Source organism: Scyliorhinus torazame, chromosome 7 (assembly GCF_047496885.1).
Source record: "Scyliorhinus torazame isolate Kashiwa2021f chromosome 7, sScyTor2.1, whole genome shotgun sequence".
Taxonomy (NCBI): domain Eukaryota; kingdom Metazoa; phylum Chordata; class Chondrichthyes; order Carcharhiniformes; family Scyliorhinidae; genus Scyliorhinus; species Scyliorhinus torazame.
In genome coordinates, this window is record NC_092713.1 from 165,005,891 (window position 1) to 165,029,144 (window position 23,254).

General features: G+C 46.7%; 1 protein-coding gene across 2 annotated transcripts in view; it reads left to right on the forward strand.

Moving 5' to 3' along the window:
• The window catches only part of LOC140426674 (regulator of G-protein signaling protein-like), a 186,779-nt gene that overhangs the window by 77,175 nt on the left and 86,350 nt on the right, over window positions 1-23,254 (forward strand). For both annotated transcript variants that reach the window (XM_072511757.1, XM_072511758.1), the window contains one exon: window positions 5,144-5,281. In XM_072511757.1, the coding sequence (XP_072367858.1) occupies window positions 5,144-5,281 (138 nt within the window). The remainder of the gene's footprint in view (window positions 1-5,143; window positions 5,282-23,254) is intronic.

Below are 23,254 nucleotides of genomic sequence, written 5' to 3' on the forward strand. Positions count from 1 at the left end.
ACAGGTTTGTGTCCTCGCCCCTAACGTTATACTGTGCCTGTCCCCTTGCTAACTGATCTGGTGTCTACTTTTCTGGCCTTACCCTAACCCTAACGCTACATCTAGGTGGAACCCAGGCAGTACATCAGGAGTGGAAGCGGCCTGCTGTGATTCCGTCGTGCAATCTGGGTCCCTTTTGGTGGGCGTCTCCTGGGCGACCAGGCCTGGATGCGAGGACCTGCGTGGTGCCCACTGTTTTGCCCACTGGCAGCTGCCCACAAGATGCGCCAGGAACAGGAAGAGATTGTAGTCCGAGGCGCTGTGGTGTTTCAGCACCTCCCATGCGTAGTCACCGGCACGGGCCCCATCACCTCCTCCACCCTTGGGCCGATGGCACCCAGGCGACTCCATGGGACGGGGGTGCGAGCAGAGGCTTGCCCTGAGGCTCCCCCGACACCTGGCGCTGTTGGTCCTGTAGACCCTCTCTCGTCTCAACTAGGGTCTGCATGCCATGGAGTACGGGAGTGGACTACCTTAATCTGGGACTGCACCACAGCATGCTGTGACTGTGCCATATCAGCCAGTGACTGTACCATCTCCCTCTGGGACTGAGCCACCTCCCTCTGTGCCTGTGCCACATCGGCCAGTGCCTGGGCAATGCCATTGACGCCCTCAGCCACATCCCGCTGTGACAGGGCCATGCTCTGCAACGTCGCCGTGATGTCCAAGTGATAGGGCAGTCCTGTCCTGGGTCTCGGCCACCGCCTGCTCAGATTGCCCGAAGCCTTGGACATGTTTTGGTACTGGGTAATGAACCGGGCCAAGTGTTAGATTTGTTTGTGGGAGAGCACTTTGGAGATAGTGACCACAAATCGGTGTCTTTCACTATTGCAATGGAGAGGGATAGGGCCATATGGCAGGGCAAGGTTTATAATTGGGGGAGGGGTAATTATGATGCGATTAGGCAAGAATTAGGGAGCATAAGATGGAAATAGAAACTGTCAGGGAAGGGCACAAATGAAAAGTGGAGCTTGTTCAAGGAACAAACACTGCGTGTCCTTGATAGGCATGTCCCTGTCAGGCAGGGAGGAAATGGCTGTGTGAGGGAACCATGGTTCACGAAAGAGGTTGACTGTCTTGTCAAGAGGAAAAAGGAAGAGAATGTAAGGATGAGAAAACAAGGTTCAGTAGGGTTGCTTGAGGGTTACAAGGTAGCAAGGAATGAGCGGAAAAATGGCTTAGGAGAGCTAAGAGGGGGCATGAGAAGTCCTTGGTGGGTCAGATCAAGGAAAACCACAAGGCCTTTTACTCTTATGTGAGAAATAAAAGAATGACCAGGGTAGGGCCGGTCAAGGACAGTAGTGGGAACTTGTGCATGGAGTCAGAAGAAATAGGAGAGGTGTTAAATGAATACTTTTCTTCAGTGTTCACAAGGGAGAGGGGCCATGTTATTGAGGATGAGAGTGTGATTAAGGCGGGTAGGCTGGAGGAAGTAGATGTTCTGAGGAAGGATGTATTAACAATTTTGAAAAACCTGAAGGTCGGCAAGTCCCCTGGGCCAGATGGGATATACCCAAGGATTCTTTGGGAGGCAAGGGATGAGATTGCAGAGCCTGTGGCTTTGATCTTTGAGTCCTCGCTGTCCACGGGGATAGTGCCAGAGGACTGGAGAGAGGCGAATGTTGTTCCTCTGTTCAAGAAAGGGAATAGGAATGACCCTGGTAATGATAGGCCAGTTAGTCTTACTTCGGTGGTCAGGAAGATAATGGAAAAGGTCCTGAAGGATAGGATTTATGACCATTTGGAAAGATGCAGCTTAATCCGGGATAGTCAACATGGATTCGTGAAGGGTAGGTCTTGCCTCACAAATTTGATTGAATTCTTTGAGGAGGTAACTAAGTGTGTAGATGAAGGTAGAGCAGTTGATGTTGTATACATGGATTTTCGTAAGGCGTTTGATAAGGTTCCCCATGGTCGTCTCATGAAGAAAGTAAGGAGGTGCGGGATAGAGGGAAATTTGGCCAATTGGACAAGTAACTGGCTATCACATAGAAGACAGAGGGTGGTGGTGGATGGAAAATTTTCAGACTGGCGACCAGTTACCAGCAGTGTACCACAGGGATCAGTGCTGGGTCCTCTGCTATTTGTGATTTTTATCAATGACTTGGAGGAGGGGGCTGAAGGGTGGTCACGTACATTTGCTGATGACACCAAGATTGGTGGAGTAGTGGATGAGGTGGAGGGCTGTTGTAGGCTGCAAAGAGACATTGATAGGATGCAGAGCTGGGCCAAAAAATGGCAGATGGAGTTTAACCCTGATAAGTGCGAGGTGATTCATTTTGGTCGGACAAATTTGAATGCGGATTACAGGGTCAACGGCAGGGTTCTGAGGAATGTGGAGGAACAGAGAGATCTTGGGGTTCATGTCCACAGATCTCTGAAGGTTGCCACTCAAGTGGATAAAGCCATGAAGAAGGCTTATAGTGTGTTAGCGTTTAGTAACAGGGGGCTTGAGTTTAAGAGCCGCGGGGGTTATGCTGCAACTATACATGACCCTGGTGAGACCACATTTGGAGTACTGTGTGCAGTTCTGGTCACCTCATTATAGGAAGGATGTGGAAGCATTGGAAAGGGTGCAAAGGAGATTTACCAGGATGCTGCCTGGTTTGCAGGATAGGTCTTATGAGGAAAGGTTGAGGGAGCCAGGGCTTTTCTCTTTGGAGCGGAGGAGGATGAGAGGCGACTTAATAGAGGTTTATAAGATAATGAGGGGGTTAGATAGAGTGGACATTCAGAGACTATTTCCTCAGGTGGATGTAGCTGTTACAAGGGGGCCTAACTATAAGATTCAGGGTGGGAGATATAGGAGGGATGTCCGAGGTAGGTTCTTTACTCAGAGAGTGGTTAGGGTGTGGAATGGACTTCCTGCTGTGATAGTGGTTTCGGACACTTTAGGAACTTTCAAGCGGTTATTGGATAGGCACATGGAGCACACCAGAATGACAGGGAATGGGATAGCTTGATCTTGGTTTTGGACAATGCTCAGCACAACATCGAGGGCCGAACGGCCTGTTCTGTGCTGTACTGTTCTATGTTCTATATGTTGACCCATGGCTGAAATCATCGCCTCCAAGGCCTCCATCTAGGTCTCCACCCATGCTGGATGCTCGCCGACAACCCCTCATGTGGTCCTTGGCTCTGCGACTGCATCTCCACAATCGATGGGACTGTCCTTTCCCTTCTGGATGGCAGGTAGACCCTGGGGTCGGCTGACCCTCCGACTCTCCGCCCCCTCGGGAGTTCCTACCTCTATCTGCTGTACTGCAGCATGTGTGTGGTGTGTACCAGAGAGTGTCCCAAGAGCCTTTTCACTGAAGTGCCCAACCGAGGTGAGTGTCTCTGGGATGATGGAAGGTGTTGGAGACAGCTGTGATGGGATGTCAGTGTCATCCCCGGACTTGAGCTCCAGGGTGTCCCGGGATGCGGGTCGATGGCTCCCATCCGTGTCGATGTCGTCACCGTCGCTGGTCGTCACCAGGGGTTCTGGTTGTGGCTGGGTTGGGGGCGGGGACACCACAAGGCCCCGTACCATCACCAGCGGCTCCTGCAAGGCACAAGACATGACGCATGATTGCATCCCGGCCTAGGGGGGGAGGGGGTTGTGTGGGGAGCGGGTGTTGGGGTGGTAGTGGTGGGGAGGGAATGTGGGGTGGGGGTGGTGGTGGGGAGGGACTTACGTGCATGGGAAACCGCAACTCAGCAGGGTCTCCACACCCTCGCCCAATGTCGACCTCCGCCCCGACGACTGCCCTTTCCTCGGGCCCTCCGACCATGTCCAGTTCCCTCCATTCTGCCGATGTGAGGGGTCGCAGGTCTGTCGGTCCACCTCCAGTTTTCTCCTGCTCACGGCGGTTGTGCACGGCCTTCTCATGCGTAGGGAGGGAAACAGAAAATGTACAGTGTTCGACACTACGACACATGTAGCCTAGATGGTGGGCAGATGAAGGCGTCAGTGGCCAGGGCACCCAGCCATAGTGGCCGGTATGGGTGCTGGCATGTGGTGCAGGGTGGGGGTTCAGCCTCCCTCTGGGTGGACGGGGGGTGGGGAGGGGCTACGTGTGTGTGAGATGGGGGTTTGTGCCAGGGGTACAGTGTTGCCCTGGCTGCCCTGAAGAGGTTGTGCAGTTTCTTCCAGCACTGCTGGCCATTCTGGACGGTGTTGCCCACGGCACTGATAGCCTCTGACACCTGGCCCGGCGAACGGCAGCTGGCAGCCTCCTTCCCACCCGGGGTCGAGGGTCACCCGCTTCTCCTCCACTACATCCAGCAAGATATCCTGTTCCAGGTCGGTAAATCTCGGTGCCGCATGTCTTGCTGCCATCTTGTTGGCTGGGATGGTGTGTGTGGGGAGTGAAGTTTGTATCTGCAGCTGCAGCGTGTCAGCCTCCTGAGTGTCAATGCCAAACCCAGCGAATCCAATACCGTTTCTAATTGGAATTGATTGTGTTCCACATGGCGCCGGTGATAGCCTCTTAACAGTAGCTGAATCGGTCCAGGTGCGGCGCCAGATTTGCTGTCATGGAACTCCACCAATCCCGCTCCGGCGGCAACACTTAGTCTCAGGAACAGAGACCATGGCCGCAGTTCTTTATTCAGCCCCTAAAGAGCACCAAGTTGCTGGTTTTGATACCCATAAAAAATATTCAGCTTCTACCTACAGCCAAGCAGGCAGCAGAGAGAAACAGTTGTCGTCTGGAAGGGATAATTTCTGGAAGGTTCTCTCAGAAACATCACCCAGCAGGAACGAATCATTGACTGTTGTCAGGCAGAATACTTTCCCTGACCAACCCATTGGTTGCCAGTGAACCAATCAAACTGATTCCCTCCAAAACCAATTCCTCCCATCTACTTGGTGCCGAAGAGGCTGAGAATACAGTATTCTGCAATCGGTTAGGCTGTTTTAAACTTTGAGTCTTCTACTTAAAGGCACATGTCAATTATTGATTCATGGACCAAAACAATAAAATAAATTTTTTTAAATGGGAACAAAGGAAATAACCAGGAAGGACTTTTACAAAACAATATCATTTGCTCTATAAGACTCCAGGATAAGATTAATATTTTTTTTTTTTAGGATAAGATTCATGCTACTTTTGTTTTACAGAATCCCACATTAACGCAGTGGAGTCAACAGGCTCCGTGTCAATTCTGCAATTCTCTGAGGATAGTGAAAGCTCTGAAAGTCGAAGCAGTAAAAGGGATGTCAATGAGACTGAGGTGAACGAACAAGGATCACCCATGGGTGAGTACCAGAGAGCCAGGAGTTGAAAATTGCGTGCCTCACTGTTTAGAAATACCCAGCGATAACCTTTCCCCTGATTTCAAATGGGAGGCCTGGAGATTAATTACTAACGACCAAGTTAAGATTATCAATCAGATTTGCAATGTGGCTCACTTGTACTTGCTCGAAGCTGCATAGATTTATACACAAAGTCCTGTCCTCTGCAGGCAAAAGGAACATGTCCAGGAATTGTGACTTCATTTGAATTAAAAGCCCAGGGAATATTAGTTTCTTGGCGCTTTCTACATGGAAACCCTCTACCAATCAGAGTCGGTTGGTGGAATTGCGGATAGCGATGAGGACTGTCGGAGGATACAGCAGGATTTAGATTGTCTGGAGACTTGGGCGGAGAGATGGCAGATGGAGTTTAATCCGGACAAATGTGAGGTAATGCATTTTGGAAGGGCTAATGCAGGTAGGGAATATACAGTGAATGGTAGAACCCTCAAGAGTATTGAAAGTCAAAGAGATCTCGGGGTACAGGTCCACAGGTCATTGAAAGGGGCAACACAGGTGGAGAAGGTAGTCAAGAAGGCATACGGCATGCTTGCCTTCATTGGCCGGGGCATTGAGTATAAGAATTGGCAAGTCATGTTGCAGCTGTATAGAACCGTAGTTAGGCCACACTTGGAGTATAGTGTTCAATTCTGGTCGCCACACTACCAGAAGGATGTGGAGGCTTTAGAGAGGGTGCAGAAGAGATTTACCAGAATGTTGCCTGGTATGGAGGGCATAAGCTATGAGGAGCGATTGAATAAACTCGGTTTGTTCTCACTGGAACAAAGGAGGTTGAGGGGCGACCTGATAGAGGTATACAAAATTATGAGGGGCATAGACAGAGTGGATAGTCAGAGGCTTTTCCCCAGGGTAGAGGGGTCAATTACTAGGGGGCATAGGTTTAAGGTGAGAGGGGCAAGGTTTAGAGTAGATGTACGAGGCAAGTTTTTTACGCAGAGGGTAGTGGGTGCCTGGAACTCACTACCAGAGGAGGTAGTGGAAGCAGGGACGATAGGGACATTTAAGGGGCATCTTGACAAATATATGAATAGGATGGGAATAGAAGGATACGGACCCAGGAAGTGTAGAAGATTGTAGTTTAGTCGGGCAGTATGGTCGGCACGGGCTTGGAGGGCCGAAGGGCCTGTTCCTGTGCTGTACATTTCTTTGTTCTTTGTTCTTTGTTCTTTTGACTTGCCAACTAATCAGTAGCCTTTTTTCATACAGGCAGATTGTGCTTCCTTTGAAATTTGGTATTCTTGCATCTGTCCTGATGAGTTGAAGACGAAAACCTTCGACAGCATGTCACTTTTTTTCATATTGTCCATGGCACTGACTTCTGGGTATTCAGTCAAAGAAGCTTTCTACTGTGAACTTGTGTCATCCACTGCAACAATATTTTGTGGAAATATCTGAAATCCTTGATTTCATCAAAAACTCTTATGCTTCTCAAAGTGTACATTTAAAATACTACATATACTATAATAGCAACTGATTCCAATTTTCACATTTTAGCACATTTGTTTTCCTCTGACCAATGCGCTGGTGCCTCTGAGTCAGAATGTTTTGGTTTCACATCTCACCCCCGAGACTTGAGAACATCAATCTAGGCCGACGCTCCCAGTATGGTATGGAGGGAGTGCTGCACTTAGCGAGGTATGCCATCTTTCAGATAAGACATTAAACCACATCACCATCTCCGATCCCTTGGCCATTATTTTGAAGACAAACTTGGGAGTTCTCCCTAAAGTTGTGGCCAATATTTACGCCTCAGCTAATATCCCAAAGCAGATTTTCTGGGCCGTTGCCTTGTGTGGATCTTTCTGTGTGTGCAATTGGCAGGTCCCTTTACTACAACTACAGAAGGAATTCCATTGACCAGGCAGCAGGGTAGCATAGTGGTTAGCACTATGGCTTCACAGCATCAGGGCCCCAGGTTTGATTCCCGGCTTGGGTTGCTGTCTGTGCGGAGTCTGCACGTTCTCCCCCTGTCTGCGTGGGTTTCCTCCTGGTGCTCCGGTTTCCTCCCACAAGTCCCGAAAGATGTGCTATTAGGTAATTTGGACATTCTGAATTCTCCCTCTTTGTACCCGAACAGGTGCCGTAGTGTGGCGACTAGGGGCTTTTCACAGTAACTTCATTGCAGTGTTAATGTAAGCCTACTTGTGACAATGTGACAATAAAGATTATCAAGAAATTAAAAAACTAAATCACCTTAGGGATATCCTGTGGTTCCGAAAGGGGAGGAATTTATTTTACTGATTTGCAACCCCCCGCCCCCATCCCCCCAACCTGACGTACCTCATTTTGTTTTGGCCACTTCCCCCCTCAGGAAGGATATATATACCTTGGTATCGTCACTGCACAGGTTCCCATGAATAACATCGAAGCTCAAAGAGATATATTACAATGCGAGGTTGTTTTCTCTTGCATATTGAAAATTGAGACGGTGATCTAATTGTTTTTTGTTTAATGGGAGAATCAAGAATAAAGAAGATTGACCTCAGATTTGGAGCCAAGCAGTTCAGGAATGGAATCCATGCTACCTCTTCACATAAAAGAGTAAAGGAAATCTGGAACACCCTCACTCTCGCCATGGATTGTGAAGGGTCAACTAAAACTTCAAAAGTAGATTTCTATGGCTGCGGGTTATTGAGGGATATGGGATAAATGGAGTTAGAAGGATCCATAGAATCACTACAGTGCAGAAGGAGGCCATTCGACCCATCAGGTCTGCACCACCCTCTGAAAGAGCTCCCTACCTAGGCCCACTCCCCCGCCCTCTTCCTATAATCCCACCTAACCCGCACATCTTTGGACTGTGGGAGGAAACTGGAGCACCTGGAGGAAACCCACACAGACACGGGGGGAATGTGCAAACTTCACACGGACGGTCACCCGAGGCACTGTGAGGCGGCCGTGCCAACCACCAATGGCCTTCCTGATTGAAGGAACAGGCTCAAGGGGCTGAATGGTCTCCTACATACTGTAGTAATGTTCAGTAGGAATGGATTTATGTCCAGAGCAGAGTTTGTGACTGAGCAAACTTGTAACCTGATTAAAAACAGACTGAATGGCAGAGGTTAATTTTCCCTTTACCCTGGCATCCTTATTTTCTAAGGAACCCTGTAACATAACGTGGAAGGACCACAGGGAATTGTTTTCTTCTGTCCATGTGTCATGATGATTCTCAATGTTGCTAAATATTTGTAATGTGCTATTAGAGGGGTCTTTGGGGTAATGTGTCAAACAGGCAGCAGCTGAAGTGCAGAAAATCACATGGGAGGTGGCAGAGTATTTATAAACAGTGGCAAAACCTGCCACCATGTCACCTGGAGTGAACAGTTCGGGCGACCAGGTATGATTGTTTGAAATTTAAACTAGGCAGTTTGACTGATTGATCAAGGCATTTCCCTGAGGAATGAATCAGTGAATGGCTGTCACTCGTTTTGTTTAGCTGAAACTGGCTCAATGTGTATACATGTTCTTGCTGCATCCAATCAGCCCATACTTGCATAGCCCAAAACGCAGTGTCCAACATTAAATGTGATTCCACGATTAGGCAACACTTGTTAAGTAATCAGCAGTGTGCTAAAAAGGTGCTGACAACCAATTCAATATCGTCAGTTGGGCTTGCAGTGTGGTGCAAAGCCTCTGGTTTACAGCTGGTAAACCAGCTTCTTTGTAGATTGGAAATTTATTATTCACAGCGTTTCCTGGAGAGGCCCCTTTGCTTTACACCAAACTTTGCTTTCAGTTCGTGGTTTATTTCCAGGCCTCTTCGTTTCCTGGAAAGAGAGTTGGTCTGTTCACATCAGCCTTTTCGGCGCAGAGAGAGGTGGTCAGTTCTTTCCTGCTTGCACAGCCTGTAATGCTTCTCCTCCAAGCTCCCTGCCAGTTCAGAAACACAGAATTATTAGAGAAAAAAACAGAGATGGGAGAAGGCAGCAGTCCTTCCTCAGAGCAGCCAGGAGTCAAATTGAAATCCAAACCCAACCCTTGAAGCTCTGAAACATTCCAGTGGGATCAGATCTAATCACCGCATATTACTGGACAGAACACATCCTTTTGGACCAATTCATTTACCACCAACCAAATCGATTAAACCAAGTCATCACCGATGCTAGCCAACCTCTGTCATTGGTGCCGCTCTGTATTCAATCGCCAATTTAAATCAGCACAGACTTCTGGATCCTTCTGTTTGAATTAAAGGCACAGCCTGCTTACAGGCTGCTTTGCCTTAAAGTCACAGGTCAAACATCCATGGATTGAAAATGTAACAGCAAAATAAAAGGGGAAAATAAGGGAATAAACAGTAACAAACAGGAAGGACCCTCATATACCTCCCCCCTAAAGAATGACACTTCAGAGCACGGGCATTTTATTATGAGGTATTCAAGACATAAATCACAAACTCGTATCCATCCCCAGTATACTAGTTTTCTTCTCCAGTCTCTACATTGGTAACTAATCAGTCTTTAAAAGTGTGACAAAGCACCCACAATCACGTTATCCTTTCCAGGAATATGTATAATTTTAATATTGAACTGTAATCATAATAAGCTCCAACGGAATAACCTTGCATTCCAGGTTTTAAACTTCTCTAGAAATGCAAATGGATCATGGTCTGTGTAAACCAAGTTTTGTTTATTGTCATGTTGGACATAGACTCCAAAGTGTTGCAGGGCTAGCAGCAAGGCTAAGGCTTCCTTTTCAATGGTGGAATACTTTCTCCGGCACGGATTTAAGTTTTTCCGGAAAATAGTCCACTGACCTTTCTATTCCTGCATCATCGTCTTGTAATAGTACTGCCCCTACCCGCAGATGACTGGTATCTGTGGCCACTTTAAATGGTCTGCTGTGGCCAACACAGTTCCTCCACTAACATGACCTTCAATCTCTCAAACCCTACTTGGCCTTCTGTGGACCACAGTGTTTTCACTTGTTTCTGCAACATGTCCAACATGCATTGTATTTCAGTCTCTAACTGGGCCAGTCTCTGTGGTTTTAGTTGAGACGGATGTGGCTTGATTGGTTCAGAGTTTTTTATGTCTATACCATGAGTAGCTAACAGAGTGCCCCCTGGTATTTCCCTACACTTGTCTATACTTTTTCTGTCTCTAGTGTAATGGCAGTCAGTTTTTTCTGATTATCCAATGAATATATACTTAAAAAAAAATATTTTTATTGGCATTTCTCATATTTATAAACAGTTGTATATATACACATCACATTTTTCTCGCCTGCGCTACTTTCCTTTATTATACAGAGGTTTAGTTTGTCCTTCGTTTAACTGACCCTACTTGCCTTTCATTGCCCTCTGGATCGGTCTATGGTTCCTCCCCCTTCCCCATTCTCCCCCACCCAGCAAGCTTGGGGCTGGAGAGCTGGAGGGGCCCCCACACAAACGCCATGATTAGACTGTCTACATTTTGGAAAAAAGCCTTGGGGATGAAGATCGGGATGGATCTAAACAGGAAGAGGAACCTTGGCAGTACGTTCATCTTGATCGTCTGCACTCTCCCCACCAGGGAGAGTGGGAGTGAGCCCCACCATTGAAGGTCTCTTCTTACTTCCTCCACCAGGCTGGTCAGGTTTCACTTGTGGATCTGTGTCCAGTCTCTGGCTATCTGGATCCCCAGGTAGCGGAATCTGTTCTGGGCTGTTTTGAACGGGAGCCCCTCCAGCTCCCTCCCTCCCCCGTTTGGGTTCACTGGGAATGCCTCGCTTTTGCCCAGGTTAAGTTTGTAGCCCGAGAAGGTTCCAAACTCTTTCAGCATTTGCAGTATTGCCTTCAGTCCCTCCTGTGGCTTCAAGACATAGAGGAGCAGGTCATCTGCATAGAGTGAGACTCTGTGCTCTCTGTCTCCTCTCCGGATTCCCTTCCAGCTTTTCGCGTCCTGCAGGGCTATCGCCAGGCGTTCGATCGCTAGCGCGAACAAGAGTGGGGACAGGGAGCAGCCCTGTCTTGTTCCTCTCTGCAGCTGGAAGTATCTAGACTGGTGGTGTTAGTTCGCCGCTCGCTTTGGGAGCGTTGGACAAGAGCCTCACCCAGGCGGTGAACCCCGCCCCTAGCCCAAACCGTTCCAGTACCTCGAGGAGGTATTTCCATTCGACTCTTTCGAAGGCCTTTTCTGCGTCCAGGGAGATGATCACCTCTGGTGTTCTCTCCCCAGAGGGGCTCATTATTACCTTCAGCAGCCGCCTGATGTTCGCTGTGAACTGCCTACCCTTGACAAAGCCGGTTTGGTCCTCTGCGACCACCTCTGGTACACAGCCCTCCAGCCTTTTGGCCAGGACCTTTGCGCGTATTTTCGCATCCACGTCCAGCAGTGAAATGGGTCTGTATGATCCGCATTCCGTCAGGTCTTTATCTTTTTTGGGTATCAGTGAAATTGTGGCCTGCGCTAGCGTTGGGGGTAGGGTGCCCCATGCCAGTGGGTCCGCGAACATGTCCCTTAGGTGTGGGGCCAGGACTGGTGCAAATTTTTTGTAGAAGTCCGCCGGGAACCCATCGGGTCCCGGTGCCTTCCCCGCCTGCATGGAGCTGATGCTCTCCATGATTTCTCCCAGATCTATTGGTGCTTCCAGCTCCGCCCGTCTGTCTTCCCTCACAACTGGTAGTTCCAGTCCGTCTAGGAACAGTTTCATCCCCGCTTCCCTGTTGGGGGGCTCGGAGGTGTACAGTAGAAGGTCTCAAATGCCTGATTGACCTCCTTTGGTTCTGTTACCAGTCTGCCTCTGCTATCCTTTACCTGCGCGATTGTGGCTGCCTGCTTTCTCAGCTGGTGAGCCAATAGGCGGCCAGCCTTGTCTCTGTGTTCGTAGAAGGTCCCCCGTGTCTGGCGGAGTTGGTACACTGCTTTCTTAGTGGATAGCAGGTTAAAGTCCATTTGCAGCTTTTTCCTCTCCGCCAGCAGCCCTACGGTCGGGGCCTCTGAGTATTTTCTGTCGACTTCCAGGATGGAGTCCACAAGTTGTTGCCTGGCCACCCTCTCTTCCCTATCTCTGCTTGCCTTGTAGGCTATGATCTCTCCTCTAATCACGGCCTTCAGTGCCTCCCAGAACGTGGCGGGTGAGACCTCCCCGTTTTGGTTGTTACTAACGTAGTCGCCTATGGCCTGCGATGTTTTCTGACAGAAAGCCTTGTCGGCCAGGCAGTCCGTGTCCAACCTCCACGTGGGGCGCTGGGCCCGGCCTGTCTCCAACCTCACATCCATATAGTGTGGAGCGTGGTCAGAGATAACGATCGCGGAGTACTCCGTTCCCGTGATCCCTGGAAGCACCGATTTCCCCACTGCAAAGAAGTCGATACGGGTGTATACCTTGTGTGCTTGTGAGAAGTATGAAAATTCCTTCTCTCCCGGGTGCAGGAACCTCCATGGGTCCACCGCCCCCACCTGCGCCATAAATGCTGCCAGCTCCCTGGCCATGCCAGTCTTTTTCCCTGCTCTGGGGTTTGATCAGTCGGTCAGTGGGTCCTGTACACAGTTGAAGTCGCCCCCATGATCAGTCGGTGTGTGTCAAGGTCGGGGATTTCTGCCATGGTCTTCTTTATGAATTCTGTGTCGTCCCAGTTGGGAGCGTACACATTTACCAGTACGACTGGTGCCCCTTCCAGGACACCGCTGACCATGACGTACCGTCTCCTTGGGTCCGTAACTGTCTTGGTTTCCATAAACCTCGTCCTCTTACTAATTAATATTGCTACTCCCCGAGCCCTCGTCCCGTAGCAGGAGTGGTATGTCTGTCCCACCTAGCCCTTCCTTACCAGACGTCGGTCCTTGTCCCTCAGGTGCATTTCTTGTAGGTAGATTATGTCAGCTTTCAGGCTTCTTAGGTGGGTGAAGACTCTGGATGTTTTCACCGGGCCGTTGAGTCCCCTTACGTTCCAGGTAACAATCCTGGTGGGGGGTTTTCGACCCCCCGGTCCTGCGGGGTCACCCATACTTACCTGGTGGATGCGCCCCTGCCCTCCGGGGTTTCCCTTCGTTAGGGGGCCGTACAAAATGGCTGCGGTCGCCGCTCTCATGAGGTCGGGCTCTGGGGTTTCTTTTTGTCCAGGGGGCACCCACCATGGCTGCCAGCTGTGTGTACGCCACGTGGCTGCGCCCGTGCACTCCAAGGTCTCCATTTGTCCTGAAGCCCTCCCGGATGGCTGTTTATGGCACCGTCTTGGTTCCTCGCCCTGCTCCATGCCCGCCGAGGCCTGTGTTCGTGCTGCTTATCTACCTCACCCTTCCCTTTGCTTCTCTTTTGTTCTGCGCTCTCCCCCCGACTCCTCTCCCCCCCTAGTCCTTGTTCCTCTGTGTTCTTCCCCTCCTTCTGCCCTGCCCCCCCTTCTCTTTGTGCCAGGCGCTCCCTCTCCCCTGAGAAGCGCGCCGTGGCCCTCCTTTCTTCCTGCCCCCCCCCCCCGTGTTGGCCGTCCTCGCTAGCACGGTGGCCCCCCTCCCAGCACTTGCCCTGTTCTGGTCCTGTTTTACCTTCCTTTTGCTAGCCCTTGTCTCGCCCTCCTGTCCGCCTTTTTCACCCTCATTCACCTTGCTTCGCTCGCCCCCATTGCATTGAGAGGTGGAACGAGCCCGGGAACGAGTCAGCACAGTCCCGCACAGTGCACCAAACACGTGTGTACTTTTGTAATGTGCTGATTTGGCCCTGTTGAATTCAGCCCTTCTTTTGGCCAGGTCCGCCCAATGTCCTTGTACACCCTTATGGTCTTCCCTTCCCACGTGCTCGCTTTCGTCTGCCGGGCCCACTTTAGGATTTTTTTCCCTGTCTTGGAACCTGTGCAGCTTCACAATAATCGCTCTGGGCTGCTCCCCGACTTTGGGCCTCGGTCGGAGCGATCTGTGCGCCCTGTTGATTTCTGGGGAATTTGGAAACTTCTCCCTTCCCACTAGCTTGCCCAGCATTTGGGTGACGTAGCCTGTTGGGTCTCTGCCCTCCATCCCCTCTGGCAGACCCACTATTTTAACATTCTGCCATCTGGACCTATTTTCCTGGTCCTCCACTTTCCCTCTTAGGCTCCCTGGGTCGTTACCAGCCTTTTCACCTCGGTTTCCTGAGTTACCATCCTGTCGCTCTGGTCCGAGGCGGCCCTCTCCAACTCCTGAATAGTTTTCTCCTGCACCTCCACCTTCCTTTCCAGGCCATTGATGGTTCGCTGCATTTTGTCCGTTGCCTCCGCCAGCAACTCCTTCATCATTGTGTGGAGCTCCGCCCTGAGTGCCTCCCTCATGGCGTTTATCTCCATTTTTATCTCCTCCTTTATGGCGTTTATTTCCGTTTTCAGCACGCTTCTCCATTCCTCCCCCTGTGCGGGGGTTGCGGGGGGGGGGGTGGGATGGTTGCTGCGTCCTGTTCCTGCTCAGCTGCTCGGCTCGCCGCTTCCCGAATCGCCTGAACTTCTGCCTCGCCCCGTGGGGTCGTCTGCCTGCGCGGTCGCAGCTCCTGCTTTTTTCCTTCGCCTTTGCTGCTGTTCCTTCTTACATCTCGCCGTCCCCTCAATTTATTATTTGGAGGCATATTTCTGTCTGTGCCTTCCTTTTAAAAACGATTTTTTTAAAATAAAAAGGGATTAAAAAATTTTTTTTTGACATTTTGTTTTCCCCTTTAAAAAAGTTTTTCTTTTAAAAAAAAAATTTGCAGGAGAGAAACAAGGATGGTTGAATTAAAAAATCCTTGTGATCCTCTCCGTGCTCCGACTTTCAGGCTGTTTCTGAGCGATCCCCACTCCTCCTCCACGTGCAGCTCACCGGGACCAGTCTCTCTTTTTTCCCTCTCCCTCTCCAGCTCCGTGGAACAGAGCTTTGGCACCTGGGCAGGGCCGAATTCGCGGGGCCTAAGGACATTTTTTTTTTGTTGTGAAAACTCTCCGGGAAAATCCCCCCCAAAAAGCCGTGGTTTTGTGGCTGTGCGGGAGCGTCTTTGCTGCGGCTGCTCCGTTCGCGATCGCCACCGGAAGTCATCCAATGAATATTTAACCAAGTTTTGAGGATCTCCTACAGTCAAACGACAAGCAGTATAGTCAATGCTGAGAGAAATATTTGGTTCATTTTTGACCAATAAGTATTCTTCAAAGCCTCCAGCATTACATTTTCTCTTGTCCTTCACATTGCTACCTTCAGCAACAAGTGCAGCTGAGGGTTCAATCCTCTCAGAGTTGGTTGGCTGTATATGCACCATTCTTTGTGTTACAACTTTTACCTTGTCATCGGGGGTTCATAATCACAGATCTCATCCCAATTCGGTAACGAGGACTAAAACAATTTGTACTTTCCAGATTTCAATTGTGCCTTTGTACTTTCAGAGGATGGCATGTCATTGGTGACATGAACTTTCTGTTTTTTGTTAACAGATGCGGTGGCAGAACAACAGCATGATTCTCCATCCACCTTCCTCTTCATTTTTAAATGAAATTGTTTCCTGATTGGTTCATCTCCTTTGCTGTTAGCTTTTACCTCAAAGAGGCACTGTGGACCTTTTGAAGGATGTGGGTTAACCAGCTGTTTGCTTGGTGTCACTTCACAGTCCTTGCTGTCCTCATCCTGAATAACTGATGCAATGCTATCATGCATATCTTCCCTCAGTGCAGGCATTCTCTGGGAAATATTTACCCCTGAAATGGATAGTGTTATGGCAGAGCTGTTATCAGAACCCCAAAATGTATCATGGAGTTCAACCAACCTCTCCCCTTTAATGGATTGTTGCTTTTGAAGCACAAGCTTGTTCCCCAGGTGTCGTATTACAAGTATGGACACGTGGTTTTTTAAACAAAACAATGTTTATTCCATGAACTCAAATTAACCTTTTAAATAAACATTGGATCTCTTAACACCCCTTACTTCAAAGATAACCCCAAAAATAATACAACACTACCCAATCCTGCAAACTGTGCCTTTACACATCCAAAAGACTTAACCAACCTTCACAAAAACAGTAACACATCAGGCCACAGTTAATACATATTTTCTGTTGGATGGCAGAGATATATCAGCTTTGTTGACTTCAGCTCCAGCACCTTGCTTTTCTTCCTACAGCTCACAGTGTTTTACAGACACTCCCAGCTGCTCTCTCAAACTGAAACTAAAACTCCCAGAACTAACCTCAAAATGGCCGAACTGAGCTCAGCTCCACCCATTCTCTGACATCACTATTTTCTTAAAGGTACATTGCTTAAACATCCATTTCTTAAAGGTACTCTCACATGACACCTCCCCCCCACCAAAAAAAAAACCCCCATCAACTTCAAGATGGTTTCATTTTTCACTTTTGCACCATCCACTAAGAAATGCACACAGTAAATATACGTTTTCGTTTAAAAAAAACAACACACGCAAACAGGCATAATAATAAATTCCATTTTTCCCGTTCTTCTTCCTCCAACCGAAAACCTTCTCGATTGACAGTCTCTTTGAACAAGAAAGTCTCTGCACGATGCATCCATTCCTCTACTCCTCGGCATTTCTCTTTAGAGTCAGATACTTTAGTTTAATCTGACCACAGAGCCCCTTGCAATTCTCCAATGCAGGAGCATTGGTGGTCACAGCTTTCAGGCAGTCAAATGCCTGTTGAAAGTCCCCTGTCCATTGAAATCTTTTACGTTTCTTCAGCAAGTGGAGCAACCACGCTACAGATCTTGTGCACAAAGGTTCGATCAAATCCATTCATGCTGAGAGATCGCATTATTTCCCTTCGTCTTGAGGGTATCGGAAACTCCTCAAGGAGTTTTGTCAGTGGGGCTTCTCCAAATTCACTTTCGGCTAGGTTCATCACCAAACCTGCCTCATGAAGTTGATCGAAGAACTCCATATGATGTTTAAAATGTTCTTTCCATGTCTGGAAATTGGAAATAAAAGCAGATTGTCCCACTTTCTCAATGCAATCCTTCAAACATGGGATAGGGTAAGAGTCCGTTCTTGTAACTGCATTCACCTTTCTATAGTCCATACACAACCGTTGGGTACCGTCTGGTTTAGGTACCATCACTATGGGTGAGCTTCATTGGCTGCAACCCACTTCAATTATGCCATTTTTAAGCACACTCGCAATCTCTCTGTTAACCTGTGCCGATTTTAAAGGATTAAGTCTATATGGATGTTTGATAGGAACAGCATTTCCCACATCTACATCATGTATAGCCATTTTAGGACTTCCCAATTTATATTTACAAACTTGCCCATGTGATAGCAATAACTCTTTCAGGTCAGTTCGATTTTCCTCTGGAAGGTAACTTAACAATTCATCCCAATTTTTAAGAACATCCTCATTTTCCAATTTTATTTGAGGTATGCCAAATTCACAGTCACCTGGATTTGATTCGTCACCAAACCTCCTTTTTCTCTCCTTCCCTTTAAAAGTACCTTTTAAGCAAATTCACATGACACACTCGGTGAGTCTTCCTTCTATCTGGTGTTTTTACCACATAATTTACCTCACTGAATTTCCTTTCAATCTGATACGGTCCACAAAACCTAGCTTTTAAAGGCTCACCTACCACTGGTAACAACACTAAAACTTTATCCCCACTGGCAAAACTACGAACTTTGGATTTCTTGTCCGCTACCCGTTTCATCACATTTTGTGCAACTTTCAAATGTTGTCTAGCCAATTCACCTGCTCTATTTAATTGTTCCCTAAAATTTGATACGTAATCCAATAGTGTAATTTCCGATTTCTCACCCACCAATTTATCCTTAATCAATTTAAGTGGTCCTCTTACCTCATGACCAAAAATTAGTTCAAAAGGACTAAATTCGGTAGACTCATTAGGTGCATCCCTAGTTGCAAACAATACGAATGGGATTCCTTTATCCCAATCCTCTGGATAATCTTGACAATACGCCCTCAACATTGTCTTTAATGTCTGATGCCACCTTTCTAACGCTCCTGCGATTCTAGATGGTACGCAGTTGATTTAAATTGTTTTATTCCTAAGCTATCCATAACTTTGAATAACTTTGAAGTGAAATTTGATCCTTGATCCGATTGAATTTCTGTGGGTAGTCCATATCTAGTAAAGAATTTAATTAACTCCTCCACAATCCTTTTAGCAGTAATATTATGTACTGGAATGGCCTCTGGAAACCTAGTAGACACATCCATTATTGTCAAAAGATATTGATTCCTACTTTTTGTTTTAGGAAGCGGTCCTACACAATCAATTAAGACCCTCGTAAAAGGTTCCTCAAATGCTGGAATGGGTATTAAGGACGCTGGTTTTATCTTGAGGTTTCGCTATCACTTGACATGTGTGACATGATTGACAAAATTTAACTACATCTTTATGTAGTCCAGGCCAATAAAAATGTTTCTGGATTTTAGCTTGAGTTTTCCTTATCCCCAAATGACGTCCCACTGGTACCTCATGTGCAACTCGCAACACCTCCTTTCTATACCCTACCGGCAATACTACTTGATGAACTTCTGCCGACTTCATCCACCTACATATGTACAGGTCTCCATTTTCTCATCAAGACATCACTTTTACGGTAATAATACTCTGGTATACTCTCAGATTCCTCTTCCGTATATGCTTTCTGATATATCCGTTTTATTTCTACATCTTTCTGTTGTAACTTCGCCAATTTTCCTGAACTAAAAATATCCGCCTCATCCTCCACCTGTTCTTGTTCTTTTTCAACCATCTGATCAAAAATCGTTTCTGATAATTGCACTTAAACTTCATCTTCACTCTTTGATTCCTCCTCTTGTCTTAACCTGTGACTTTGCGACCTTGTTACTACACAATCCGGAAAAATCCCAAGATATTCGTCCTTCAACCCTTCAGTTGTCAGATTTTCCACTGGCTTATCAACCACAGTAGGCATCACTCCCACCTGCGACCCAGCTATATCATTACCCAAGATAAACTGTATTCCTGGACAAGATAGTTTATCTATTACTCCTAGTACCACTTCACCACTCTTCACTGGACTTTCCAACCTTGCCTTATATAATGGAACGCTACTCCTCTCACCCTGAATTCCACATATCACCACCTTTTCTGGCAACATTCTTCCCAAACTACATAATTCCTCATCTCTTACCATTAAAGATTGACTAGCCCCCCTGTAGCTCTTAAAATTGTGACTTCTTTACCTGCTCCTCCTGATACACATGAGTAAACTTTACCCACGCAAGTAAATTTGTTAAAGACATCTGGCACCTTCTTAACTAACTTCTTGAACAGGCTGTACAATCGTTTGCACCTCCTTCGCTTCCCTTGGGCTTTCCTTTACCACTCTAACAAATCCCACTGTCTTATCCTGTTTTACCACATCAGCCTTCCCAGTGCTTTTCTTCAACCACCAACACTGTGACTTTACATGGCGTAGTTTATTACTGAAAACATTTGAAACTTTTCATTTCTTTTCCACCCTCCTGGATTTATTTTTTAATCTGAGGTACACTCTCTTTATTGTCTCCCATCAGATCACCTTTACCGTTACCACTTCAGTATTTCTCATGTCCCCAGTTTCTATCCCTCACCGGCTGAAACTGATGTCGGAAACCAATCTTTGATTTATGAACTAATTCATAATCATCTGCCATTTCTGCTGCTAATCTCGCAGTTTTAACCCTCTGTTCTTCCACATGAGTTCTCACTACATCAGGAATTGAATTTTTAAACTCCTCCAAAAGTATAATTTCTCTGAGAGCTTCATCCGTTTGGTCTATTTTCAAAGCCATTATCCACCTATCAAAATTACTCTGTTTGAGCCTTTCAAACTCCATGTATGTTTGACCAAATTCTTTCCTTAAATTTCTAAACCTTTGTAAGCTTCAGGCACTAGCTCATATGTACTTAAGATGGATTTCAAGGGGCTTGTTTAGCACACTGGGCTAAATCGCTGGCTTTTAAAGCAGACCAAAGCAGGCCAGGCAGCACGGTTCAATTCCCGTACCAGCCTCCCCGAACAGGCGCCGGAATGTGGCGACTAGGGACTTTTCACAGTAACTTCATTTGAAGCCTACTTGTGACAATAAGCGATTTTCATTTCATTTTTCACCTCCTCATGTTCCAGATACCTCCTCTGGGGTAGTGATGCAAACACTTCACTAGCCCTACCTACCAGCTTTGTTTGAATTAGTAATACCCACATGCCCTGTGGCCATTGTATTTGTTTAGCTACCTTCTCAAATGAAATGCAAAAGGCTTCTACCTCCTTCTCGTCAAACCTTGGCAATGCTTGGACATATTTAAATAGATCCCCACCACGTCTTCGACTATGACGCTCTGTCTCATTATCCTCACCCACCTCCTCCAACTGTACATGTCCCTTTGTGTCTGCCAATTTTAACTGATTTTCATGTTTCAGAGCCATTTTCCGAAGTTCAAACTCTCTCTCTTTTTCCCTTTCCTCTCTGTCTCTTTCTTTGTTTCTTTCATCTCCCCTTTTCTTTTTCCTCTCTATCTCTATCTCTTTCTTTTTATTTCATTGCATATTCAAGCCGCTTTAATTCTTTTTCATGTTCAAGTTGCTTTAATTCTTTTTCATGTTCAAATTGCTTAATCTGCAACTGGAGCTTTGCCATATCTAATGAGTCAGAATGTATCACAGGCAAACGTAAACACGCAGATACCGCGTTAAGTACCTCATCTTTTCGTATTTTGCTAGGCAGTGTTAACTGCAATGCTTTTGCCAAACCTAACAGTCTGTTTTTAGTCTCTGTCAGTAACGTATCACGTGTTACCGTGTCCACCCCCAAAAACTTCTGAGCCTCCGAAAGAGCCATCGTTCACAACACTCTCCCCACTTAAACTAAAATACTACACCGGAAAAGCAACAATCCTTCACTGTCTTTCAGTTCACAAAAGCCATTCCAATAGATAGACTTTTATACCGGACGAGCCCCCAATTGTTATGGGAGAGGTGTTATCAGAACCTCAAATTGTATCATGGAGTTAAACCAAACCTTTAATGGATTGTTGCTTTTGAAGCACACGGCTTGTTCCCCAGGTGTAGTATTAAAATTATGGACATGTGGTTTTTAAAAATGAAACAATATTTATTCCATGAACTCAAATTAACCTTTTAAATAAACATTGGAACCCTTAACACCCCTTACTTCAAAGGTAACCTCGAAAATAATACAACACTACCCAATCCTGCAAACTGTTCCTTTACACATCCAAAAGACTTAACCAACCTTCACAAGAACAGTAACACACCAGGTCACAGTTAATATATATTTTCCGTTGGATGGCAGAGATATATCAGCTTGGTTGACTTCAGCTCCAGCACCTTGCTTTTCTTCCTGCAGCTCACGGCCAAAACACACGGACACTCCCAGCTGCTCTCTCAAACTGAAACTAAAACTCCCAGAACTAACCTCAAAATGGCCGAACTGAGCTCAGCTCCACCCACTCGCTGACATCACTATTTTCTTAAAGGTGCATTGCTTAAACATCCATTTCTTAAAGGTACTCTCACATGACAATAGCAATGGATTTACTGCAAGAGGCGGTAACCCCTTACATTTAGAAAAGTCCAAGTCACTTTCTTCCTCCGATTTGCTGTTTCTTTACTTGCTTTGGAAGAATTACTTGCCTTTTGTTCTATTTGGTAACAGCTGTTTATCATTACCTCATAATCAGAACCGCGATCAAATTCAGAATTCACCGTCATTACTATTAGATTCAGACTCTCTTTCTTATGGTCACCTTCAGTTTTGGAGTTCTCAGAATCTGCTTCTCTACTAGATTTTATCTTTGACAAATCTCTGTGAGGAATCATTCTCGTAGAGATAATTTCATCAACATTAGCCAAATTAAATTCACTACCATTGTCATCTTATATGTGTTCAACGTCATTCAACGTGCCCTACTGTTGGCATCTCATGTGCTAACTGCTGCACTTCCCTCAGACTCTGTAATCAAGGGTAAAGCCAGAGCCTTCACCCTTGCCAAATCATTCCCCAAAGGTAAGTCTACTCTGTCCATTAGTAACTCCTTAACCACTCCGACAACTACTGGACCTGACACTAAATCACACTCAAAATGTACTTTATACAGTAGAACTGGGATATAGTCTCCACCTATCCCATTCACTAATACCCGAGCTTTCATTAAGCTCTCTGGAGTGAAAACCAAATCCTCCTCCAGTACGAGAGTTTCAGTAGCACCAGTTTCCCTTAAAATAATTATAGGTTTGGCTACATCAGTTGAGGAAAATGGGGTGACCTTCCCCTTAGATATAAACCCGACATATTTACCATCTACCTCATTCCTCACACCTGCTCACACAGCAGTGTTAGCCTCAGGTCTCCTAAGTCCAGTTAAAGCTACAGTCTGCCCTGTAGTGTTCTATACTTCCATTCTCTTCTCAGAATCCTCCTTCTCAACTCCCACAAGTTCCGTGGGCTTTCCTTGTAACTTCCAACGTGCTGAATGAACGTGCCCCATCTTATTACAATGGTAACACCTAGGCTTTCAAGTCTCACCTCTACCCTCAGTACCTTCCTTCCTGGTCTGAGGAGGAGATCTCAGAGCATTCTCAGCTATCCATTCCTTACATTGGCTACCTGCTTTCCTTTTATTCTCCCACTTAACATCCTTTTCAAAATTATGGGGGTGATGGAACAAAGGTTTACATTTTTGGATCATTTGATAATTGTCAGCCATAATAGCTGCTGAGCAGTCTTCACCCTCTGGCCTTCAACATGGGTTCTTACTATAGGAGGTAGTGAATTCTTGAATTCCTATGAAAGAATGACCTCTCACAGAACCTCATAGGTAGTCTCAACTCCTAATACTCGCACCCACCTATTAAAATTGCTCTGCTCAACCCTTTCAAATTCTACAAACATCTGTCCTAGCTGTCTCCTTAAGTTCCAAACATTTGCCTTTTGGCTTCAGGAACTAATTCATATGCATCCAGAATAGCTTTTTTCACCTCGTCATAATTCTTCGACACCCATTCTGACGGGAAAGCA